The sequence below is a fragment of the Vidua chalybeata genome, chromosome 2 (genome assembly GCF_026979565.1).
Source record: "Vidua chalybeata isolate OUT-0048 chromosome 2, bVidCha1 merged haplotype, whole genome shotgun sequence".
Classification (NCBI taxonomy): domain Eukaryota; kingdom Metazoa; phylum Chordata; class Aves; order Passeriformes; family Viduidae; genus Vidua; species Vidua chalybeata.
The window spans coordinates 111,775,823-111,794,518 of NC_071531.1; the positions used below are offsets into that span (position 1 = coordinate 111,775,823).

The following is an 18,696-nucleotide window of genomic DNA, read 5'->3' on the forward strand; positions in this document are numbered from 1 at the left end:
AGGCTGAAGCTGCACCTCTGAGGGAGGGAAAGGCTCCCACACTTCTGCTGCTCAAGGCAGCCAGGCTGGAAGGATGAGAAAAGGTCCTGTGGTAAACTCCCATCTGCAGGGAGGGAAGGAGGAGCACTTTGCTGCGGAAGAGAGTGAAAAGGTTGGGTTTGGCACTCCTCTTCTGAGCTGAGGCTGGCAGAGGAGACCAGGAGGCCAGTTCATTGGCACAGGGCCTCTTACTGTGCTCTCCTTCAATTAACCCTTATCTTTCTTCCCACAGCATGAGATAGGATTGCCCAGCAGCAGTATCTCATGAGCTTGATAGCTACTACAAACTGATCTTATCCAAAATCCCGAGGCCAGATCTCTCACATTATTAGCTGCAGCACCTGAATATCTGTTGCAGAATAAGGACAAAAATCAGTGTCTTTTCCCCATGGCATCACTTCGGCAAACATCTCAAGAAAGGCTTGTCCCAGCTATGGTTTTCTACTTGACCTTTTTACTCAGAGTTTTAGTTTAGAAATTAAATTATCTAGCTGTGTCCCACACTGCCTGTGGCAGAAGCCTGAGAACCTCCCTCTGGACAGGCTAATAGCCAACAGAGATACAAGCAGGTTCTGGCTACTTTACTAGAAGGGCCAAGTTTGGGCAGCAAGTGCTGCTGGTTTCACATGGATTAATGCTGGGATAGAAGATTTGTATCTTCCACAGAACCAGCCATTGCCCTTTTGGGTGCCTGCTCAGTCTGCCCATCTCGTGAGTGCTACAGGACCAGTGCACAACTACAGACCTGCTTTGATCACAGAGCTGAGCCTCCCTCCCATTCCTCCAGCACTGGCTCTGGAGCACATCACCAAGCAAAACTGATCCCACCTAATGCCCAGGCAGCAGAAACTGCAGCTCTCAAACAGGGGGACAAGGCAGCAGACAGAAAAGGATCAGCATCGATCATCTCATCCCCCTTAAGAAGAGTAGGAAAAAACTCTTCATCTCATGACTCAGTGGTAGATGCATCTACAAAAGAAGAACCAAGAAAGGTTACAGCAAGAACCACCAGAGCCAAGCACATCCTGTTATGTCTTAGTTCCCAATGTCAGCTCATTTTCCAGAACTGAAACATCCACTACAGCATAAAAGCCCGAGATTTGAATGCCCCACGACACACATTCAGAAAAATCAAGTTCTGCTTGGTGCTTGTTTGATAAGTCAGCATTTTTTCTGAATGTGTCACGGAGCATTGATAGTCATCATTGTTTTTGTCATGTCTCACATTTGTTCCTGATGTGCTGCAGTGGACAATACTTGTACAACGAGACATCACGAAAACAATGGTGACTATCAAAAGAAAAGGAGTAAATTATAAATAAGTTTTGCCCTGGTGAGCTTTCCATTGCACAGGTATGCTCTGTGCTAGTAGCATTTTCTTGCCTGCCAAGGACTGTGTTTTGGGGTAAATAAACCAAATAGGGACAAATCTTCTTTCTCAGGCCCCAGTAACCCTCCCTCTCTCCCAGAAAGGACCCCACACCTGTAACCACAGAGCAGCACCAGTAAACCTCTGGCACCACAGGACTCTGGCAGAGCAGCTGTGTTCACCCACACCAGCCTGAGCCCACCAGCTCCTGGCACCCCAGCACCTCCCAGGGATGGTGTGACACCTCCTGCATCCCTGCTTCTGTGGCTCAGGGACCAAAATGTTTTTGTTGCCTCCTTTGTATCAAAGTGAGATACTGAAGTACCAGCACAGCTGTGAGCTAAGATCCTCTGCACCCAGTCTTCTCTTTATTTATTCAGTACGGGGATGTAGCATATGGTATGTTACAAAATAAACCATGAAACATTTACCAAATGCAATTTTAAATAGCAAAAGCCCGAAAATCAGCTGCAGAAAGCTAAGGCAAGAGAGCAAGTGTCACTGCCAGGGCTGTTCCCGCTGTCGGAGTTCAAGTGAAGTGACAGAATTCTGGAGGAGGCAGAGGCTTCCTTTTCCTCACAAGTTGCCTCCTTGCCTTTATACCAGAAGATAAAAATAGTCGTATTTCGCAGGAGAAACAAAGCATGGCTGTTTTATCTCCCCTGTCACCTGTGGGATAGGCCAGCCTGAAAGAGGTATTGGGTGTTCTTCTGCCAGACACATCAGCTGGCTGGCTGGATGTCTCATGTAGCTCTCTGCTCCTTTACCTGCCCTGCCTTTTACCCCAGATGGGTCAGAGCACCCATGCAGACCCTGCTCTAAACCAGGCCTGTGCTCTCAGCTCCTCAGCTGTCCTGCAGAGGCAGCTACAGACACCCCCAAGGCCCAGAGGAGCAAGCAGTGTCCAGCACGTGGAAGATGGTGCAGGTGCACTTATTGCAGTCCAGCTTCTCCCTTGGGGATGCAGATCTCTCAGCAGCTCTCTATCATGCCCTGGTTATACCTGGGGTGCTACCAACAAAATCAAGAGACGTGGTCCCTCGCCCTCAGCAGGAGGCCCTGAGATGTGAACCCCTGACAATTCAGACAGTGCCACCAGTAATCCTACTGGCTGGCAGAATAAAGGTTTGTTTTATTTGCCCAAAAGTCACAGAAAACTGAGTTGAAACTGTCCCTGAAGAGGCTGTGTAGCACATTCTCCTGGCCCTTGTCAGAACAAAAAGGCTTCACAGAATGTTGTCTCACCCACCCTTTGAAACCCCAGTGCTGGAGAACCTCTCCAAGAAATCTCTCTCAGTGTTTCATTAAAAATAAAAATAAAATATTGACCTAATTGCTGCAATTCAAGCCTACAGTTTCTTTTCTAAACACAGTGGAGAAAGGGAAAGGGAGAAAAGGGAAAAGTTCTCCCTTTCTCATTTGTGTTTTTCCGACACAGGTCCTTCAAGGTTCTCATGCGTCCTTTCAATATTTTCTTCTCTACATTATATGAAACAAATCCTTTCAACTTCTTACAAATATTTAATTACATACAACTAATTTTTGGTCCAGGAGGCCATGTATTTGATGCTGAAGCCACAGAGCTGTCCTAATGTGTAGCAGGAGATGAAACCCTGTAAAATCCATAGGTCCATTTTGTCTCAGTAGAGCTTTAGCTTCTTCTTGGTGAAAACCATCCAAAAAGCACGAAGACAACAAGGTGCAGTAAAAGCAAGTGAACCACAGAAAGACACAGTTTCAGGGCTGAGTGCTCCATATCCATATCCTAGCATGAAGACACCCATGGAAGAATGGCCACAGGGATGAATGCCCATCACCTTGAGTCTCCTCGTCTCCATTTGGTGCTGTCTCTAATTTTCTGCAGTGGAAGCTGCCTTTTCGTAGCTGAGCGTTACGCGGGGCTGGGCGGGAGGGGCTCCTGGCTGTCGGAAACTTTCTTTTCCCAGCGCGCGGTGGAGCAGAGAGACCAGCATCCCATCCCTCCTCCCAGGACGTCTGCTCAGGGCCTTTGTCTCGGGAGGTTCGGAGTCCGTGGCTGCGTGCGGGGCCGTGGCTGGGGCCGCGGCTGCTGCAGCTCCTGGGGCTGCGGGGGCAGCGGCCGCTGCTGCACTCGCAGCTGCTTCGGGGTGGGCCTGGATGGAGTCTGAGGCAGCTGCCGCATCCCCCTCTCACAGTCCATGGGCAGAGTCTGCATCGCTCGCTCCTCCTCTGCAACAACACAAGGACCCCACGGTCACGCATGCACCAAGAAGTCAAAAAGACACGGAAATGTCCTTGGCCCCAAGCAAGAAAAGGCCAAATACTGGTTTTTAACCTGCCACTCTCAGGTGTTCCTGCTGTCCCAGTGAACAGCAAAATTCACCTCCCAGGCCAGCATGAAAGCTTTTGGCTGCCTGGCAGAGGTCAAGGCACCTGGAGCATTTGGGGCAGCTCTGCCGTGTCTTTTGGGGGAACCAGCTTTATCAGGGAGGCCCCATGGACATCAATGGATACCTCCAGCCTGAGCTGCTCTGTCCTCTTTTGGAGGCTACTGAAGGGAAAGTGAGATCTAACCCCAGGAAGCAACACCAAAGCACTCTGCCCTGCCTTTGTCTGTGCTGGGATTTCCAGACTCCTGGCAGCCAGAGATCCCTTTTGCCAGCATTAATTTTCACACACAAAGAAGTAAATTCATACCGACTGACTTCTGATCACTGACTCATCATTTCTGAAATATCACTCATCTTAACTTAGGGATTGAGGGATTTACCTCTTGAGACACTGAGCTGGCCTTAAACTCACAGCAAACTCTTTCAGAGAGGTTAGTCACCATAAAATAATCACAAAAATATTAGTTCTCATTTTCTCAGACTCATTTTCTTAATTCCTGCTGAATCCAGGCCCAAGAACTGAGGATATGGTGTCACTGCACAGCTGATGCAGTGGTCTGTACCACTCAAAAGACAACAGCCATAATGTAAAATAATGCTCAGGTGGCTTTCTCAAAGCACATATCAGAAAGTGAGGCTGGCAATGCCAGCTGATCTACACAGATTCACCATATGCTCACCAGTTTATTGAACATATCAGGACAGAGAATGCTCCTGACCACAGGGCTGCTGTCAGTGGGAAGCTCTAATATTTTAGGTTGCTGGATAGCAAAACAAAGCTTCTTAAACACTTACCATAAATGTAATTCCTTTTTGTTTTCTTCCTTCTGATACAATAAATAAGACAAATCACAAAGATGACAAAGAAGACTGCACCTCCTGCTATGCTTAAGATGAGATAAAAGTCCATCTTGCCTAGTTAAGGGGATGAAAGAGGATGTTAGATGGAAAGAAATAACTTGCACAACATCTACTTAGAATTCTGTATTTTCTTCCATTGACTGTAAAAGCAGAGCAGTAGACACCCCACCCTTTGCCTTTTACTTGTATACAGCAGAAAGTTGCTGTTCCTCATTGTTGAGAATTTTAATTGCTCCCTGATTCAAGTTCTGCAGAAAATTAAAACCAGAGCATTCATGTGGGCCAGCTCACTGTATTTAAATTGCCACTTGTTTTAGTCGCCAGCATTCCACCAAGGTGTCTTTTGCTTTTTCTGTGCCTGTCTTTCCAAGATGAGTGCAGAGAAGCCCGGACAGATTCACATATAATTAGACTTCCATGAAAAGCTGGCTGAGCTAAAGCCCACCTGAAATGTACCTTGCCTGTAAAGGTCAAAATTCAAGGTGACTGGCCTCAAATGCAGGACCAAGTATTCACAGAGGGCAGCAGGGTTAGAAGGAGGTTTGACTGCAAAATAAGGGATTTTTAATCTACTATGGAGCTGGCAGAGTCCTGCCACTACACAGAAAATTTGAGAGGTATTTAGTTTGGGTAGGAAGAATAGTGCTCCATGGTCTTAGGGGGTTTTTGGTGTCTGAGAAATGCTATGTTTGTACCTTAAAGATTGTTGGCATTTCTCTGTTAATGATGTGACAAAAGAACCCAAACTCTCCAACTCAATTCACCCTGTGAAAAAAAAAGCGTTTCCTAAGGTTGAGAAAAAGTGAAATCAAAATTGTCTAGGCGATGGCCGATAACTGCCCATAGCAGCAGTGCAGGCAGACCTGTGCTTGCCTGGCTTGTGTCCTGGCACAGGCAGCTTCAGCCAGCATTTCCTCATCCAGACAAGGTGTTTGGGATAGTCTGCCCTGTCTTAAACAGAGCTAATCCAGCAGCACGCTTTCATACCTGGTTCCAAAGTCCATGCCACATCCTGCTCACCCCTCCCAAACGCTAACATCAACGGGACTGTGCAGTCCATCAGGTCAGGCAGCAGCGAAAAAATACATTGCTTGGCTATTTTTGAAATCAGGAGGATTATTCAGGAGGCAACAGCTGCACAGGAGAGCAGTGGCCATCCTGTCCCTCAGCTCTTTACCCTTCAGTCAGAATTAACAGACCTGGGATCACTTCAGTAAAGCCTTTATGCCTTAAGGCTTGCTCCCTCCCTTCTCACACCATGGGCTGTCCTTCAGACTTGGACTTTCCCTAAATTCACTGCGGCAGAAATAGGTAAAAATTGGAAATACGGAGCCAACTCTTGTAAGCCCCACCCCCCAACTCTCCACCAGCTCCAGCAGGAATGCAGAGTAAGAGAATGCTTCAAGCAGAGCACACGTGGATAGGTGGGATGAACCCAAGTCTGTCAAATTCAGGGACTTTTCCCTAGCACTGCACTGGAATTCTGGACTTTGAACTGAGCACCACACTTAGTTTCAAACCAGTGTGATCTGTCCTTTATTTGTGCCTTAACTTGCAAAACTTTTACGTGGAAGGATGACAACTGTGATGACTTCTCTTGACTACTGAACCATTTTCATCATGACTCTCCCCATTTAAAATGCAATCCTTTCAGTCCTTTTGCTGCATGCGTGGTTAACTGAATAGGAAAACCATGATACATTTGAGTCATGCTCATCTGACCCGTGTAACCCCGAAGAAAAATCCTCCATAACTTCCCTCCTGATTTCTAGGCCAAGCTGAAGAGTCCAAGCAGCTTATTTTTCCCCTTGTGAGAGAACTCATCCACACCCATGGGTAGCAGGCAACCACCACATCGATAGACATGATATGGAGAGGAGAAAAACACAACGGATTTCCCCACAGAAGGGGAGGAGCAAAACCCCTCTCACATCCCATCGCCCTTGGCAGTGGTCCACCCTAGCACATTCTGACAAAAGAGTTTTCTTACCTGAGCAGTTAATTACTTTCTCAGCTATTTTTTCACTGACTTGGTTCTTAGCAATGCATCGGAATGTCCCAGAATTCCACCCGTGCCATTCCAGCATTGTTGCATTCTTTCGGATTTTTATGCCATTGGGTCGAGTCAGTTCTATTAAGAATGCTTCATCCTTGGCCTTCTCTTTTGCTTCATCCTTGGCCTTCTCTTTTGCTTCACACTTGACAGATACACTTTTATTCTTGCATTCAGCAGTGAGGATTGGCTGAGGGACAGGTTCTGAAAAAGGAGGGAAGGGACAGGCACGTCTGAGAGAGTTTCTCCTCTTGAAAGACTCTGCTATTAAGCAGAACAGAGGATTAACCCCAAATCACCAGCTAATGAGATCACAGAAGAATGAAGAGCAAATTAGACCTCTACTGCAGAAGTAACAAGGCAATAATATAGAAAATGCAGAGCAGCAGCCTACATAGTTGGCCCAGTAAAGCAGAGCTGGACACCAGGCAGGTGAGGGGAGGAAGCTGAGTCTTCAGGTGGGTGGAAGGGACTCAGAGCCACAGCCCCCTCCACCTCTGGACCCTGTGTTTTGGTGCAAGTGAAGTTGATCCTGTTCCACCTGTGCCCATCAGGGAGAGATTTTCTCTAAAGCAGGGAAAACTATGAAAAGCTCCTTTTGATGCACTGTGTACTACCAACAGCATTCAGCAGGCACGACAGCACAGCATGGAAGGCCATCAATCCAGAATGGAGAGCATAAAACAGAGGTTATGACAGAAAAAGCTGATTTCTGTCTCTTCTTATGCCCTGCAAACAACTTGCTCCCTTTTGGTTCCAGTTTCTCTATCACTGGTGGCACTGAAAGAGGCAGAAAAGCCTGCAGGGTTTTCCTCAAGTAAGGGCAACTGGTAGGGACAGCAAATGAAAACTAATTATTTCTACCTCTAAGACCAGATAAACAAACACATGCCAGTGCCACCTCTAGTTACAGGCTGAGTAAATTATGCAGCTCATAAATTCTAAAGCAAATAAGGACTGCTTATAGCATATGCAGTCAAGGCTCACACCATGACATCCACAGCCAGCCTTTCCTTGGTAAGCCCACTCCTCCTCTGCAAACTGGAACCTATTATTCAGGGAAACATCCCAGTGGAAAACATTGGAGTCCAGGTGCTGGAGTTGTGTGAGGATATCATTGGGACAATTTTTTTTTTTTTTTTTAACAACTGTTTGTCCAGCCCTAGTAACAAAGGGCCAGCCTGGCTGACAAATTATTCTAGGACCCAACAGTTACTACAGGACTTCCAAAATCATGTGTCAGAGGTAATGCAACCTCTTGGCTGCAGAGGAAATGATGCAGCACACCCTTGACCTGAAATGAGGACACCCCAATGACGGTAGAGTGGCTTCAAACATGAGCAAGAAGCATCAGGCCCTGATGACTTCCTGAGTCTGTTTACAGTAATAGCTCCCAAAGCAGTGAGACACCCTCACTGCTCAGCAGCTGTTAGACACAGGGCCTCCCATTGCACAGAAACCCTGCTAAAACCATTCCAGCTGTCACTGCTGCCTCAATAAGGCATCATTTCTGTAATCCCAGCTGGTGCCACAAACTCAAGATGTTGGCAAAGGTGTGCATGATGACTGATGAAGGACAGGACAAAGCCATCCCCTTACTGGGGAAAAAAACCCAGGCTCCTACAGCTTAGAGGTCTGGAGATGTCACAGCAGTTATGAAGGAGCAGAATAGCCAGCTCCATCATCCCTACTCACCCCAAAACCTTTGGGCTGCTACTGCTCTGATCTCTTAGGACAAGATACAGCACAGGAATGGAGGCTGCCCTCATGCTTTGAGCCCAAGCAGCTGAAATCCCCAGGTGTGTGCTTAACTGTGCTTCAAAGAGCACAGTCTTCGTATTTGTTGGGTTGCAATGATAGGGTTTGTTGTGCTGTGCTATGCAATGATAGGGTACAGGAGTCTTCTTCCACTGCAAATTCAGCTCCTATTGTGGTTTATCTCAGGAGAAGTGACTGCTGGATATTTTGCATGTTAGAGCAAAAATGGAGTGGGATTCCATTGCCAAATGCAAGCATTTAGTGCCATCTGGACTCCTGAGCTCTCCTCAGGGGGCTGGCAATACAAGTTGCTCAGCTTGCTGGACCAGTGGCCAGAGAACAAAAATAATAACTCAGACCCCATAAAATGGCACTGGAAATACCCAAAACCCACAGTGCATCAGCCACAGCTGTTCCCCACATAGGCTGCTGTGGTCCTAACAGAGGTTTCTGGAAGCAGGATGCTGCTGGGAGTCCAGTCCCCTCTCAGGGTCCCAACCCAGCTTAGGGTCTTAGCACTGTTTGTGGTGCTGCGGTAAGATTGACCACCCTCACCCTGCTGTCAGTGTGAATATGTTCACAGCTGCTTTCTTGGGCACAGCTAGAAACCTGCTGGCTGACAAACAGGGGAGCCAGAAAGAAGCCAGGGATTTGAGGCCATCAATCAGAGCAAGAGAAGGGAGAAGAGAGGCAGGCTGCTGTGAGTGGCAGGAAGAAAAAGGTATGTCCTAGAGAAGTTGCCCCACTCCTAATCAGAAAGGAGGGCACTCAGTAGGAAAGACAATACCAAGTCTTGTTCAGTTGTCCTGGGCATGGTATGGGAAAAGCAAAAACTCACCCTGAACAAAGAACATTATATATTCTTCTGCCTTCAGTTTTCCATCTTTCTGATAAACCATCACTGTGTAGTTTCCACTGTCCTCTTTCTCCACGCGCTCGATTTGCAGAGTCCCGTTTCGGAATATGGCACACCTGCACCGGTCCTTGTTCACAAAGTGCTTAGCTTTGTTATCTTTGATCTGAATCAGCCTTTGTCCCCCTCTCCTCCATGTTGCCTCGTAGATGCCCCCAGGAGCAGTGATGCTGAGAAGAGCTGTCTCATTCACCGCCTTGTAAATCCAGCTGGTGCTGAAGCCTGTTGAGGGAAGCACAGCCAGCCCCTCAGTTGTCTCCAGCAGTCCCCCAAAAGGTTGTCATTTGCTGTGCCACCCCCTTCCTGAGCTGCCTAAGCCTCTCTGCTTTACTGATGCCATCTTCTTCCCCTGCTCCAAAATATTTCTTGATTGTTCATTAGATAAATGCCAGCATCCAATTTAATTCTGAGAGGCAAGAAAGCTAAGAGCCCAGCTTTCAAAAGCTGAATCTACACACTGGCTGACTTACTTGGAGTGACTCTAGATGCCATTCTAGGCCAACTGAATGGCCTCCCATTCAGTTTAACATGAACTTAGCCCTTCCAGAAAAGAAGATCACTTCTGTGTTTTGCACATGGCACAGGCTGGTACCCAGAGTGCCCATCACTGCAAACATTACTGCAGACAGCAAAAATAGTCACGTCCCTGAACAGCAGAATCATTTCAGCCACCCCAGTGACAGCAATGATGATAATAATGGTAGCCCATGTCAAGCTGTGAGTGAGTGTAAGGCACTGAACTGGAGGCACCCCCACAGCAGTGCCCCCCCCACTCTCCCATCCCAGTTACTCTGCCCCACTGGAATGTAGCCACTTGTTTTTTCTAGCATAGGATCCTGGTGGGGCAAGTAAGGCAGGAAGACATAGCCACCAGCATCCCGTGGGGCTGCAGGAGTCATTACAAGAAAAGCTATTGCCAAAAAAAAAAAAAAAAACACCCAAAAATCTTTTCCCTTCCTTTGATTCCAAGTCTCTTCTCCAAAACAGTGAAGAGTAGGAGCTTCCCAAAGGTAGTGTCAGGACTAAGAAGCACCTGAGCATGGGGCTGCCAAAGGGGATATTCACCAAACATCCTCCACGTTTCCAGCAGTGGGGACGATGAACTCCTGGAGCAGTGCCCGGGTGCTCTGCCCGCTCCGCTCCAGGCTGCTGCAGCCTCTGTCCTTGCAGGTCCCATTTCTGGCGAGCCAGGACTTGGGAAACTTTGCTGGGAGGTCATTTCAAGTGAGGAACTGTCCCCACCCCCGTGGCAGGTGGACAAACCTGCAGGAGGAGGGCGAAAGCTGCGTGCAAGTGTCAGGTGGGATAAGCTCACTGACACCTGAAGGCACGTGCTCAGAGCCTCAGCTTATTTCGTTTGTCATTTTCTTGTGTTCATTCCTCCTCAATTTACAGGGTGAAGCCAATCAGCAGGAGGAGATTTCCCTTCCCATCACCACACAGAGCTGATTCTGCCCTAATTTTATGTATTTTAAGTATTTTTCCCCCACAGAGAGAAAAACCTGTGTTTATGCATATTTTTATTACAGTCCTTCATTCCTTGTATCTAGGATAATGATAAATGGCACCACAGAGGGGAAACTGAAACCCAGTGGCTATTTCATTAAACTAACAATATTAGAGATAATCAGAGAACTAAAATAGCATGCCTCTGCAACAAGAACATTAATGCTGTAGTGCTTCTGGCAATTCACCAACTCTAAAGAGAGGTTGTTCTTTCAGCATTGCCTTTCTTGCAAGGTATTTGATGTATCTAATGAAATGTCCTGAAATAAAGCTATCAACTAATCAGCCTTGGAAGCAGCTATGCCCCACACAGACGACACTACACATTGTACCCAAATATTTGAATTCTGATACTTGCTTCTGCTCAGTCATGAACAAGTATTTAGAGCTAGTAATAGGATTTCTTTGCACAACAGACACTACTTAGATTTTTCTCTCTGAAAGTAAAGAGGAAAAAAAAAAAAAACAAACAACCTGAGTTTTCAAGGATAATTCAATGGCATCTCTAGATATTGATCTGATCTCCACAGTCTTTCTGGTGGAAAGCTGAGTGTCCGACACGTATGATACTAAAAATCTGTTCAGCTAATGAAACAACACTTCTGATAAAAATGTCAAGTAAAATGTGCTCCAAAGGGCAGAAAGGCTTTAACTCAGAGACTACAGCTCACTCACAGTCACGAGAAAGAGTTAAAAGAAAAAGCTCCCATAGTAATTTTAGAGAAGGAAGGAACTCTCTGAAACAATCTTCCATTCAAGGGAATAATCCTTATTTCTGCTGGGGGAAGATGTTTTATAGATCGTCTACATAAAAAGAAGAAATCCTTATTTAGCTATTAATTTTGTTCTGAAGGAAAAGCAAAGCATTAAACAGCCATACATGCAAACTTAGTGGAATGAAACAGAGGGGAAAAAAAATTGTGCAGGCTTGTATTGTCTCCATCTCTTAAAACCTTCTCTAATCTATGAGTTAACACCTTAATTAAGTTTTTAGATTAATATTTTAAAAAATAATGAGAACAATAATATGCAAAATATAAAAAATATATGTAGTTGCTTGCTGTTTTCACATCTTAAACTTTAGCTCCACTGAAGACACGGAAATATATCACTCTTTTAATATTTATGGAAGAATATAAATTGCACTTTCAAAAGATTTGCACATCTTTGATAAGAAAAGGAAATTACACACGATAATGCACAGTGAACTGGATCTTTAATGTAGTACAAGCTGCCTCGAGGGCAGAAAGCAAACTGTATGCTGACATCTCTCATTACACATGTGTCAAATTAAGGCTCATTAACTTAAAACCAAAACTCTTTACAGCTTATTATTATAACTGGAATAGGAAACTCAGGTCCTGCCCTCCCCCTGGCTGAAAATTAAATCAAATAATAATAGCAATAACCCAGATGTCTTCACTCATTGGAAAAGTGGAACAAGTTTCTTATCAGTAGCAGCCCACCAAGTTGTAAATGCTTTAAAATACAATTTTAACATCAGCCCAAAAGAGCAAAAACTGTAAGAAAAACTCACATTTTACAGTGGGAAATAAAAGCAGCAAGCACTTGACTAGGAAAATCCTCCTAAAGTTCATTTTCAGGGTCAGAAAACATCCAGTGTTGCCTTGTCTAGTGTTAGCTCCTGGCAGGTGAAAAGGTTTTCTGCTGTGAGCAAGCAGTGATGGGACATGTCGGCACAGCCTTTGTGCCCTCCTCCTCTCCTCCAGCACTTCTCATTTCTAGCAGAGGCGGAAACAAGCCTCAACAGAGTGTTTTGTCTGCATGGAGGCAACATGGAGACACAGAGAAAACGGGCACTAAAATGCAGGAATGCCCTGGGGGTTTGTCCACCCAGCTGGAGGGACAGATGGGGCCCTTGTCCTCTGCAATGCTCACTTGAAGAGCTCAGTTCCAGCACCCACATGCCACCATCCTAGTGGGAGGGATGCAGTTTTTGGGTAGGGGAGTGATAGGAGTCCTAATTCTCCCCCACAGCCTCAGCAGCAGCAAGGGGAGAGCAAGCCCAGGAGCCCCAGTGAGGAGCAGGTGGCTGTTGGACAACACTTGAAAAGGAGGCACACTTCCCTTGGAAACCACCAGGATCAGCTTGGCATCAACATCTGGTGTATGAGGGGCTGGCCAGAGGCACAAACGCTTCCTGCAGGCAGGGCCAGGCACTCCAGCAAGCTGTGAGAGGGATGAGCATGGAAGGGGGTGAGAACACTGCCTTGATCAAGCACAAACCAGCCCTGAAGCTGGCTGATGTGGGAAAGACAGCGAGGAAAAAAACTGTGAGGAGTTAGGTCCAAAAACATGTGAGAAGCTAGTAAAGTCCTTATTCCTGATTCCAATACGAAACAGATGGAGTGGTGAGGATTTTGAATTTTATCCTCACCAGCATAATTCCTCTGCTTCAGCAGCCACTGAAATCTTCTAGCTTTTTGTCACAGATGTAGGCCAAGAAAGAAGACAAAAGAAAATCTGTGGCACTAGAAATGTACAATAGTACATAAATCTTGCTTGTTCCTTCATGCCATTCCTCTTCCTTGAGGTTAAAGGATGGTTTGTAAGACATCTCCCCTTCTCCAGCTTAATAATTTTTTACTTGTATTAATGAGGTGAAAAAAACACTCCTTGCAGGAAAACCTAGTTTTTCTTCCTTCTTTCTGCTACTGTTTCCTTCCAAAGAACACACAAAGGAGGCATACACAAAAGGAGAGAGGAAGCAACAGCAGCAAGATCACATTTCTGTGCCTGACCTCCACCCTCTGTGGCAAGAAACAAGCTGAGGGCAGGGACTGTCACACTCAGGTATCTCCTCAGCCAAGCAAGCTGTGTCAAACTCTTGGACACATCTGCTTCCAGCCCCAGCACCTAAAGAAATTAAAGGTGGCAACCCTGATTTCTTCTCAGTTTTTTGGAGGATTTTTTTTTTTTTTTTTTGCTGGATCCATCAAGCAGAGCAGAGGGAGGCCCAGCATGCTGAAACCACTGTCCATGCTCTGCTCAACTTTGTCTCCCTTCATCTTCAGGGAAACATCCCTCAAAGCCACCTCCTGCTTCCAGGGTACCCCTGCACATTGTCTGTTTGTTGGTACGTTCACACTGCCAGCACACTGAGGTGGGAATTGTCATGAAGTGCAAATGGAAAGATGTGTGCCTGTGTGAGTGTGAGAAGACAGGCAAAGCTCCTTAGTGGTAGAACCAGGTGTAAAAGTATTCCCTTGTATTCATAATGAAGGCCACTACTTCCAGTTAATCAGTTTGGCATGCCCACGTGCCACACACAATCTCCTAAACTCACAGCTGAACTGGGTCACACCAAAAGCCCCTATGGTCCAGCAAACCAGCTCACCAAACGTCCTGGTTGCTGTTGGAGCAACAAGCAGGCAGGAGCAAGAACCCATTCATAAAGGATATAAAGTGTCTGTTCAAAAATGACCTTACTGTGAGCCGTGAAGAAGCACATGAGAGAAAGGCTGAGGGCTCAATGGCTGATGTCCCATGGTCACTGGACACCACAGAAGTGACACCAGGCCTTGGTATTCCTGAGTATTTGGTGCACGTGCACAAAATCCACTTGCAAGACTTTGAGTAATGAAAGCCAAAAGCACAGCCAAACCTGCATCACTCACCTGCAGCAAGAATTCCCCATGAGATCCTGGCACGTGCATGGTCTGTCCCAAAAGCAGCCCCTGAAACCTCTTGCACCATCAGACCCAAATGGAGAAAGACAAAGCAGCCCATGTCTCTAAGCTCAGTCTTCCTGCCAGATGACAACTGGGGAAATGTCAATATTCTGCCAGTTTTAGCCTTCCCCTCTTGAAAAGCAAGGCAACATCATGCTGCAGTCCTGACTGGGCTTTGATCCCCATTTTAGAAGCAGGATTTTTTGGAAGTTACTTGGAAGGAAGCACTCTAAGTTGTTGCACTGACATCTCTGTTTTCAAGGAGAGCCCCAGGAGAAGGCATTGAGGAGAAGGTGCCTGAAGGTGTCTCTGGAAAGCACTGCAGCTCTGGGCTGCTGCCACAGAGGAGCTCTAGAAGCCAGCATGTACCTTCAGAGATGCGGCATGGCATAAACATCCTGAGAACAGCCACAGCAGAGAGCACTGGCAGAGCAGCCCCTGCACCAGCCAGAAATGTGCTCCAAGGTGGAGGGAGTGGCACAGAGAGAGCTGTGGCTGGAGCTCTGTGTGGCCACAGCCCAGACACTGGCCCAAGCTGTGCTGGGCAGGACAAGGTGAGCTGTAGATAGAGTGATCTCACACTTTTCTCCTCGCTGCAGACACCCTCTCTTTTCACACAGGAGGTAGGACCACTGGATTAAATAAAGTCAGCTGGAAAAGCCGGGCAGTGATAGAAAAGTAGATGTCTCCCAGCAGAGCACTGCTAGGCCTGGTTCAGTTAGGCCTGTCCTTAGCATCAAGCTAAGGATGCTGGAGCCCTGTTTAGCCCATTGCATTGCTACACATCCCCATCTTCTGACACACAGGGGAGCAGAGGACTGAGCACAGCCACGACAATGGGCTGTGTCTTTGCACATCCCTGCTCTCTCTCTGCGGCATTGTTTCCACTGCAGAAGCCACAAAGCGCTGCACTCGTACATTTGCTTTTGTGGCTTGCTCTTTCCTCTACACTTCTGCTCTTTGTAAGACAGCACACAGTTTCCTCACAGGGAATGTAAGTATACTCACATTTCCTTGTAGAGGTGACAGAGTCCCCCACATCTGAAGGCAACATCTCAAGAGACAATATGCAGCTGTTCCCAGCTCTAAATTCTCAGCTTAGCGATGAGCCAATAAACATGTGTGCCTGAGGCTTATTTTTTTAAAAAAAATTATTATAAAAAATATTGTTATTTGATCTACTAGAAAAGGAAGACTACAAAAAGTAGATTTGCAGCCCATCTGATAGTTTGTACCATCTTCTCTGGTATGAAACTTTGGTTATAGTAAGTGGTACTTGCATGAGTCAGACACCCTGCACTGAGCATCACCCAAGACCTTCACACTTCTAAATCTCTCACCAGGCCTTTGATAAGGCACAATGTGTGAGGAGAAGAGCAAACGTGATTTTAATTGGAGTGCCAGATAGGTAATATGTGGAGGGGAAGCTTTGGAGAAGGGTAACTTTACTCCTGGGATTTCTCCTGAGTTTGCACCCTGGCCTGCAAGACTGGGCTCCATCTGGGTTGCCCTGGATGGCAGCTAAGGGCTTCCTGATGGCACATTCCCCCTTACTGTAGCTTTCTACAAAGCAGGAGGAATTTTGGGCAGTGCCTGGAGCAAGGAAGAAGCAAAGTGAGCCCTAGCAAGGGGCGTTTCCCTCCACTATGAAATGCCAAGGAACTGCTGGCTCCCACATAGAGTTTCAGCCATTTGGTTGATGAAGGACACATCCTGCCTCCTCTTCACTTCTGCCTTACACAGGGCCAAGAAAGGAAAAACTCCAGCTTGAGTCAAGTGGTGGAAACATGAAGATCAATAACTCAAAATAGAGCTTTAGCCAAGGGTTTGGCAGGGATGCTGACTCAGTGTCTCAGAGCTAACTGAGAGCCCTGAGTTGCCTATACACAATGGAAATCTTCCAGAAATAGTGACACACACAGAGTATACTGATACTGAAAAAGTTGTCTGCACAAACCTTTTCATCCTTCTCTCAAGAAAAGTAAATTAACGTTTTCAAACCATGAATCATGCAGAATTGTCCCCACCTGATTATTTGAAGAGACACAATTCCCCTGTGATGTCCATAATGCCACATAGAATATTCTGAGGTGGGGGTATCCACAAAGATTACCAAGTTCCTATTCCTGAATAGGACAGCCCCAAGAATTACACCTTGAGCCTAAAAGCATTGTCCAAACAATCTCAGACAGACTTGGAGTTGTGACCACTTCCCTGCTGAGCCCATCCCACTGCCCCAAAAGCCCCTGTGAGAAGGGCCTTCTCCTGATATCTAACCTAAACCCCTCACCCCAACACAGCTTCATGCCATTAAACCTTTAGCCCCAGGTGTTCTCTCTCAGACACATTTTCTTCTTTTTCAGCTGTAAGCATGTGTCAACAGCCAAACCTCACCAAAAATACCCTTTATTTCTGGTCTAAAGGAGCATAACCCCCTTAGACCAAGCAGTCTGTGGTTCACAGCAATGACTGAGGCTAGAGCAGATGGCAGCATCCCATCAGTTATTCTTGCAGATGGTGCATTTCAGTCTTGCTGATGATTTCCATCATCTATAATGGCCCTAGATTTAGGACCTAACTTTCAGCATCTTGTTCTGGTAAATTCAGTGACATTACTAAAGCTGCAAAAGGTGTTGGCTTGCTGGCATGCTGCAATCAATCTGTCTTATACAAGAAGCCAGATAAATGACCATAAAAGCCTCTTCTAGTCTTGGCAGTGGTAAATACACAAAGACCTGTATTAACTACAATGTGCCCCTTCATCAAAAGAGAGTGGATGGATTAGCTGCCCAAGAAGGATAATAGAAGAACAGCTGCTCCTAGAAATACATCCAGGAAAGACAAGTTGTTGCTAGCATCTAAGTAATCTTTTGGACAAGATCTGACACTCCCCAGAAACCATCAACTTAATAAATGCTTGCATACCTGATGTTTTGCACAGTATTTTATTCTACTACAGTACTATAAATTCAGAGAGGAATGAGGGACAGTTGGAAATGGGCAGGTGGGAGGCTGAGAAGTGATGCAGGAGACAAGCACAAACCACTGGATAATACATTTCAGCACTAAGTGCATTTATTCCTAGGAGTGGCCTTTATATAGTTCCCACAGACAAAGGGAAGTCTTCCCTTCAAATGCAAGACATTGTTGGCATTTCTCCTACTGGTGCAGCCCCTGGGGGGCATGTATGTGGGCATAAAATTTCTCTCCTCCTCAAAGACCTTGCCTAAGCCTCTCTGAACATCACTCTGGATCCTAAAAGTGTCTGTAGTTTATTTATTAGACAGTGGACCTGTGATAGCAAAACAAAAGGCCCACTATGTGGCCTTATTCATACATATGAGGAGGTTTGGCTCTTATTGTTGGGAAATTAAGATGCAAATGTCTCAGAAACATCTGAATGACCTGTTAGCACAGTCTTGCTGCTGCTCTCAGAAGCAAGAAAACTGCCCTGAAGATGCCCTTACATAGATGCCCTTTGCATAGGTGCCCTTTGCCCATTATCAAAATTTGCACCATCTATACCTGGAGCCAAGAGATGCAGTGAAAATTCAAGTCCTTTCCTGCTCAGAGCCAATCCCGACATCAGTTCAGTTTCCCCTGCTTCTTCTCTTGTCCTGCAAGTTTCCTATGCCCTGTGAACCTGGTTTTGGCTTCTCTGAGGTTTGTTCCTATGTTTAAATGCATCACCTCACCTAGTCCTGCCAGGTAGCAACATCAGTGTGCAGGGACAACAGAGTGGCAGGATGGGCTCACCTCTGGGGCCAACACCCCACATCTGCAACAGGAGCCACACCAGTGTTGGCAAAGAGCTTTTTCCACAGCAAAGGAAAGCACATGCACAAAGCTGCCCATCTTTCTAAACATTTACATCCCAGACCTGCTGTTGCCTGCAGGAAGAGTAATGGCTAAGTGCTAAGTCATTGCATTTCTGAGAATTTCTGCTTTTTAAGATCTCAGTAAGGCAGTGCAGGATGTTCTGTGAGATGCAGATGAGCACCTGTTCTGTGTGCTGCACTGGTGGCAACTTGTGGCTTTCCACAGGATTTCTACCAGGGCAGTACTTGCAGCCCTTCTGTTGCACTCCTGACAGTCAGATGGTGTCACCATTCTTTTCAGCCATCCCTTTACATTTC

The 18,696-nt window shown here is 46.3% G+C and overlaps 1 protein-coding gene across 1 annotated transcript; it reads right to left on the reverse strand.

Annotated features, from left to right (window-relative positions):
* Positions 1–1,756: 1,756 nt before the first annotated feature.
* On the reverse strand, positions 1,757–12,472 carry CD2 (CD2 molecule). Its single transcript, XM_053935183.1, has 5 exons — positions 12,406–12,472; positions 9,288–9,584; positions 6,629–6,895; positions 4,573–4,692; positions 1,757–3,616 (listed from the first exon to the last, which is right to left on the reverse strand). Exons 1-5 carry the CDS (start codon positions 12,464–12,466, stop codon positions 3,408–3,410), a joined length of 954 nt encoding a protein of 317 aa, XP_053791158.1. The 5' UTR covers positions 12,467–12,472; the 3' UTR covers positions 1,757–3,407.
* Between the last annotated feature and the right edge of the window lie 6,224 nt (positions 12,473–18,696).

Excerpts from the sequence above, each read along its gene's own strand:
- CD2 (XM_053935183.1), bottom strand. The coding sequence starts at position 12,466 with ATGAACTTTAGGAGGATTTTCCTAGTCAAGTGCTTGCTGCTTTTATTT. Across the intron at positions 9,585-12,405 it reads TTTATTTCCCACTGTAAAAT|GCTTCAGCACCAGCTGGATT; the intron begins GTGAGTTTTTCT and ends TTCCCTCAACAG. Across the intron at positions 4,693-6,628 it reads GAAAGTAATTAACTGCTCAG|GCAAGATGGACTTTTATCTC; the intron begins GTAAGAAAACTC and ends CCCCTTAACTAG.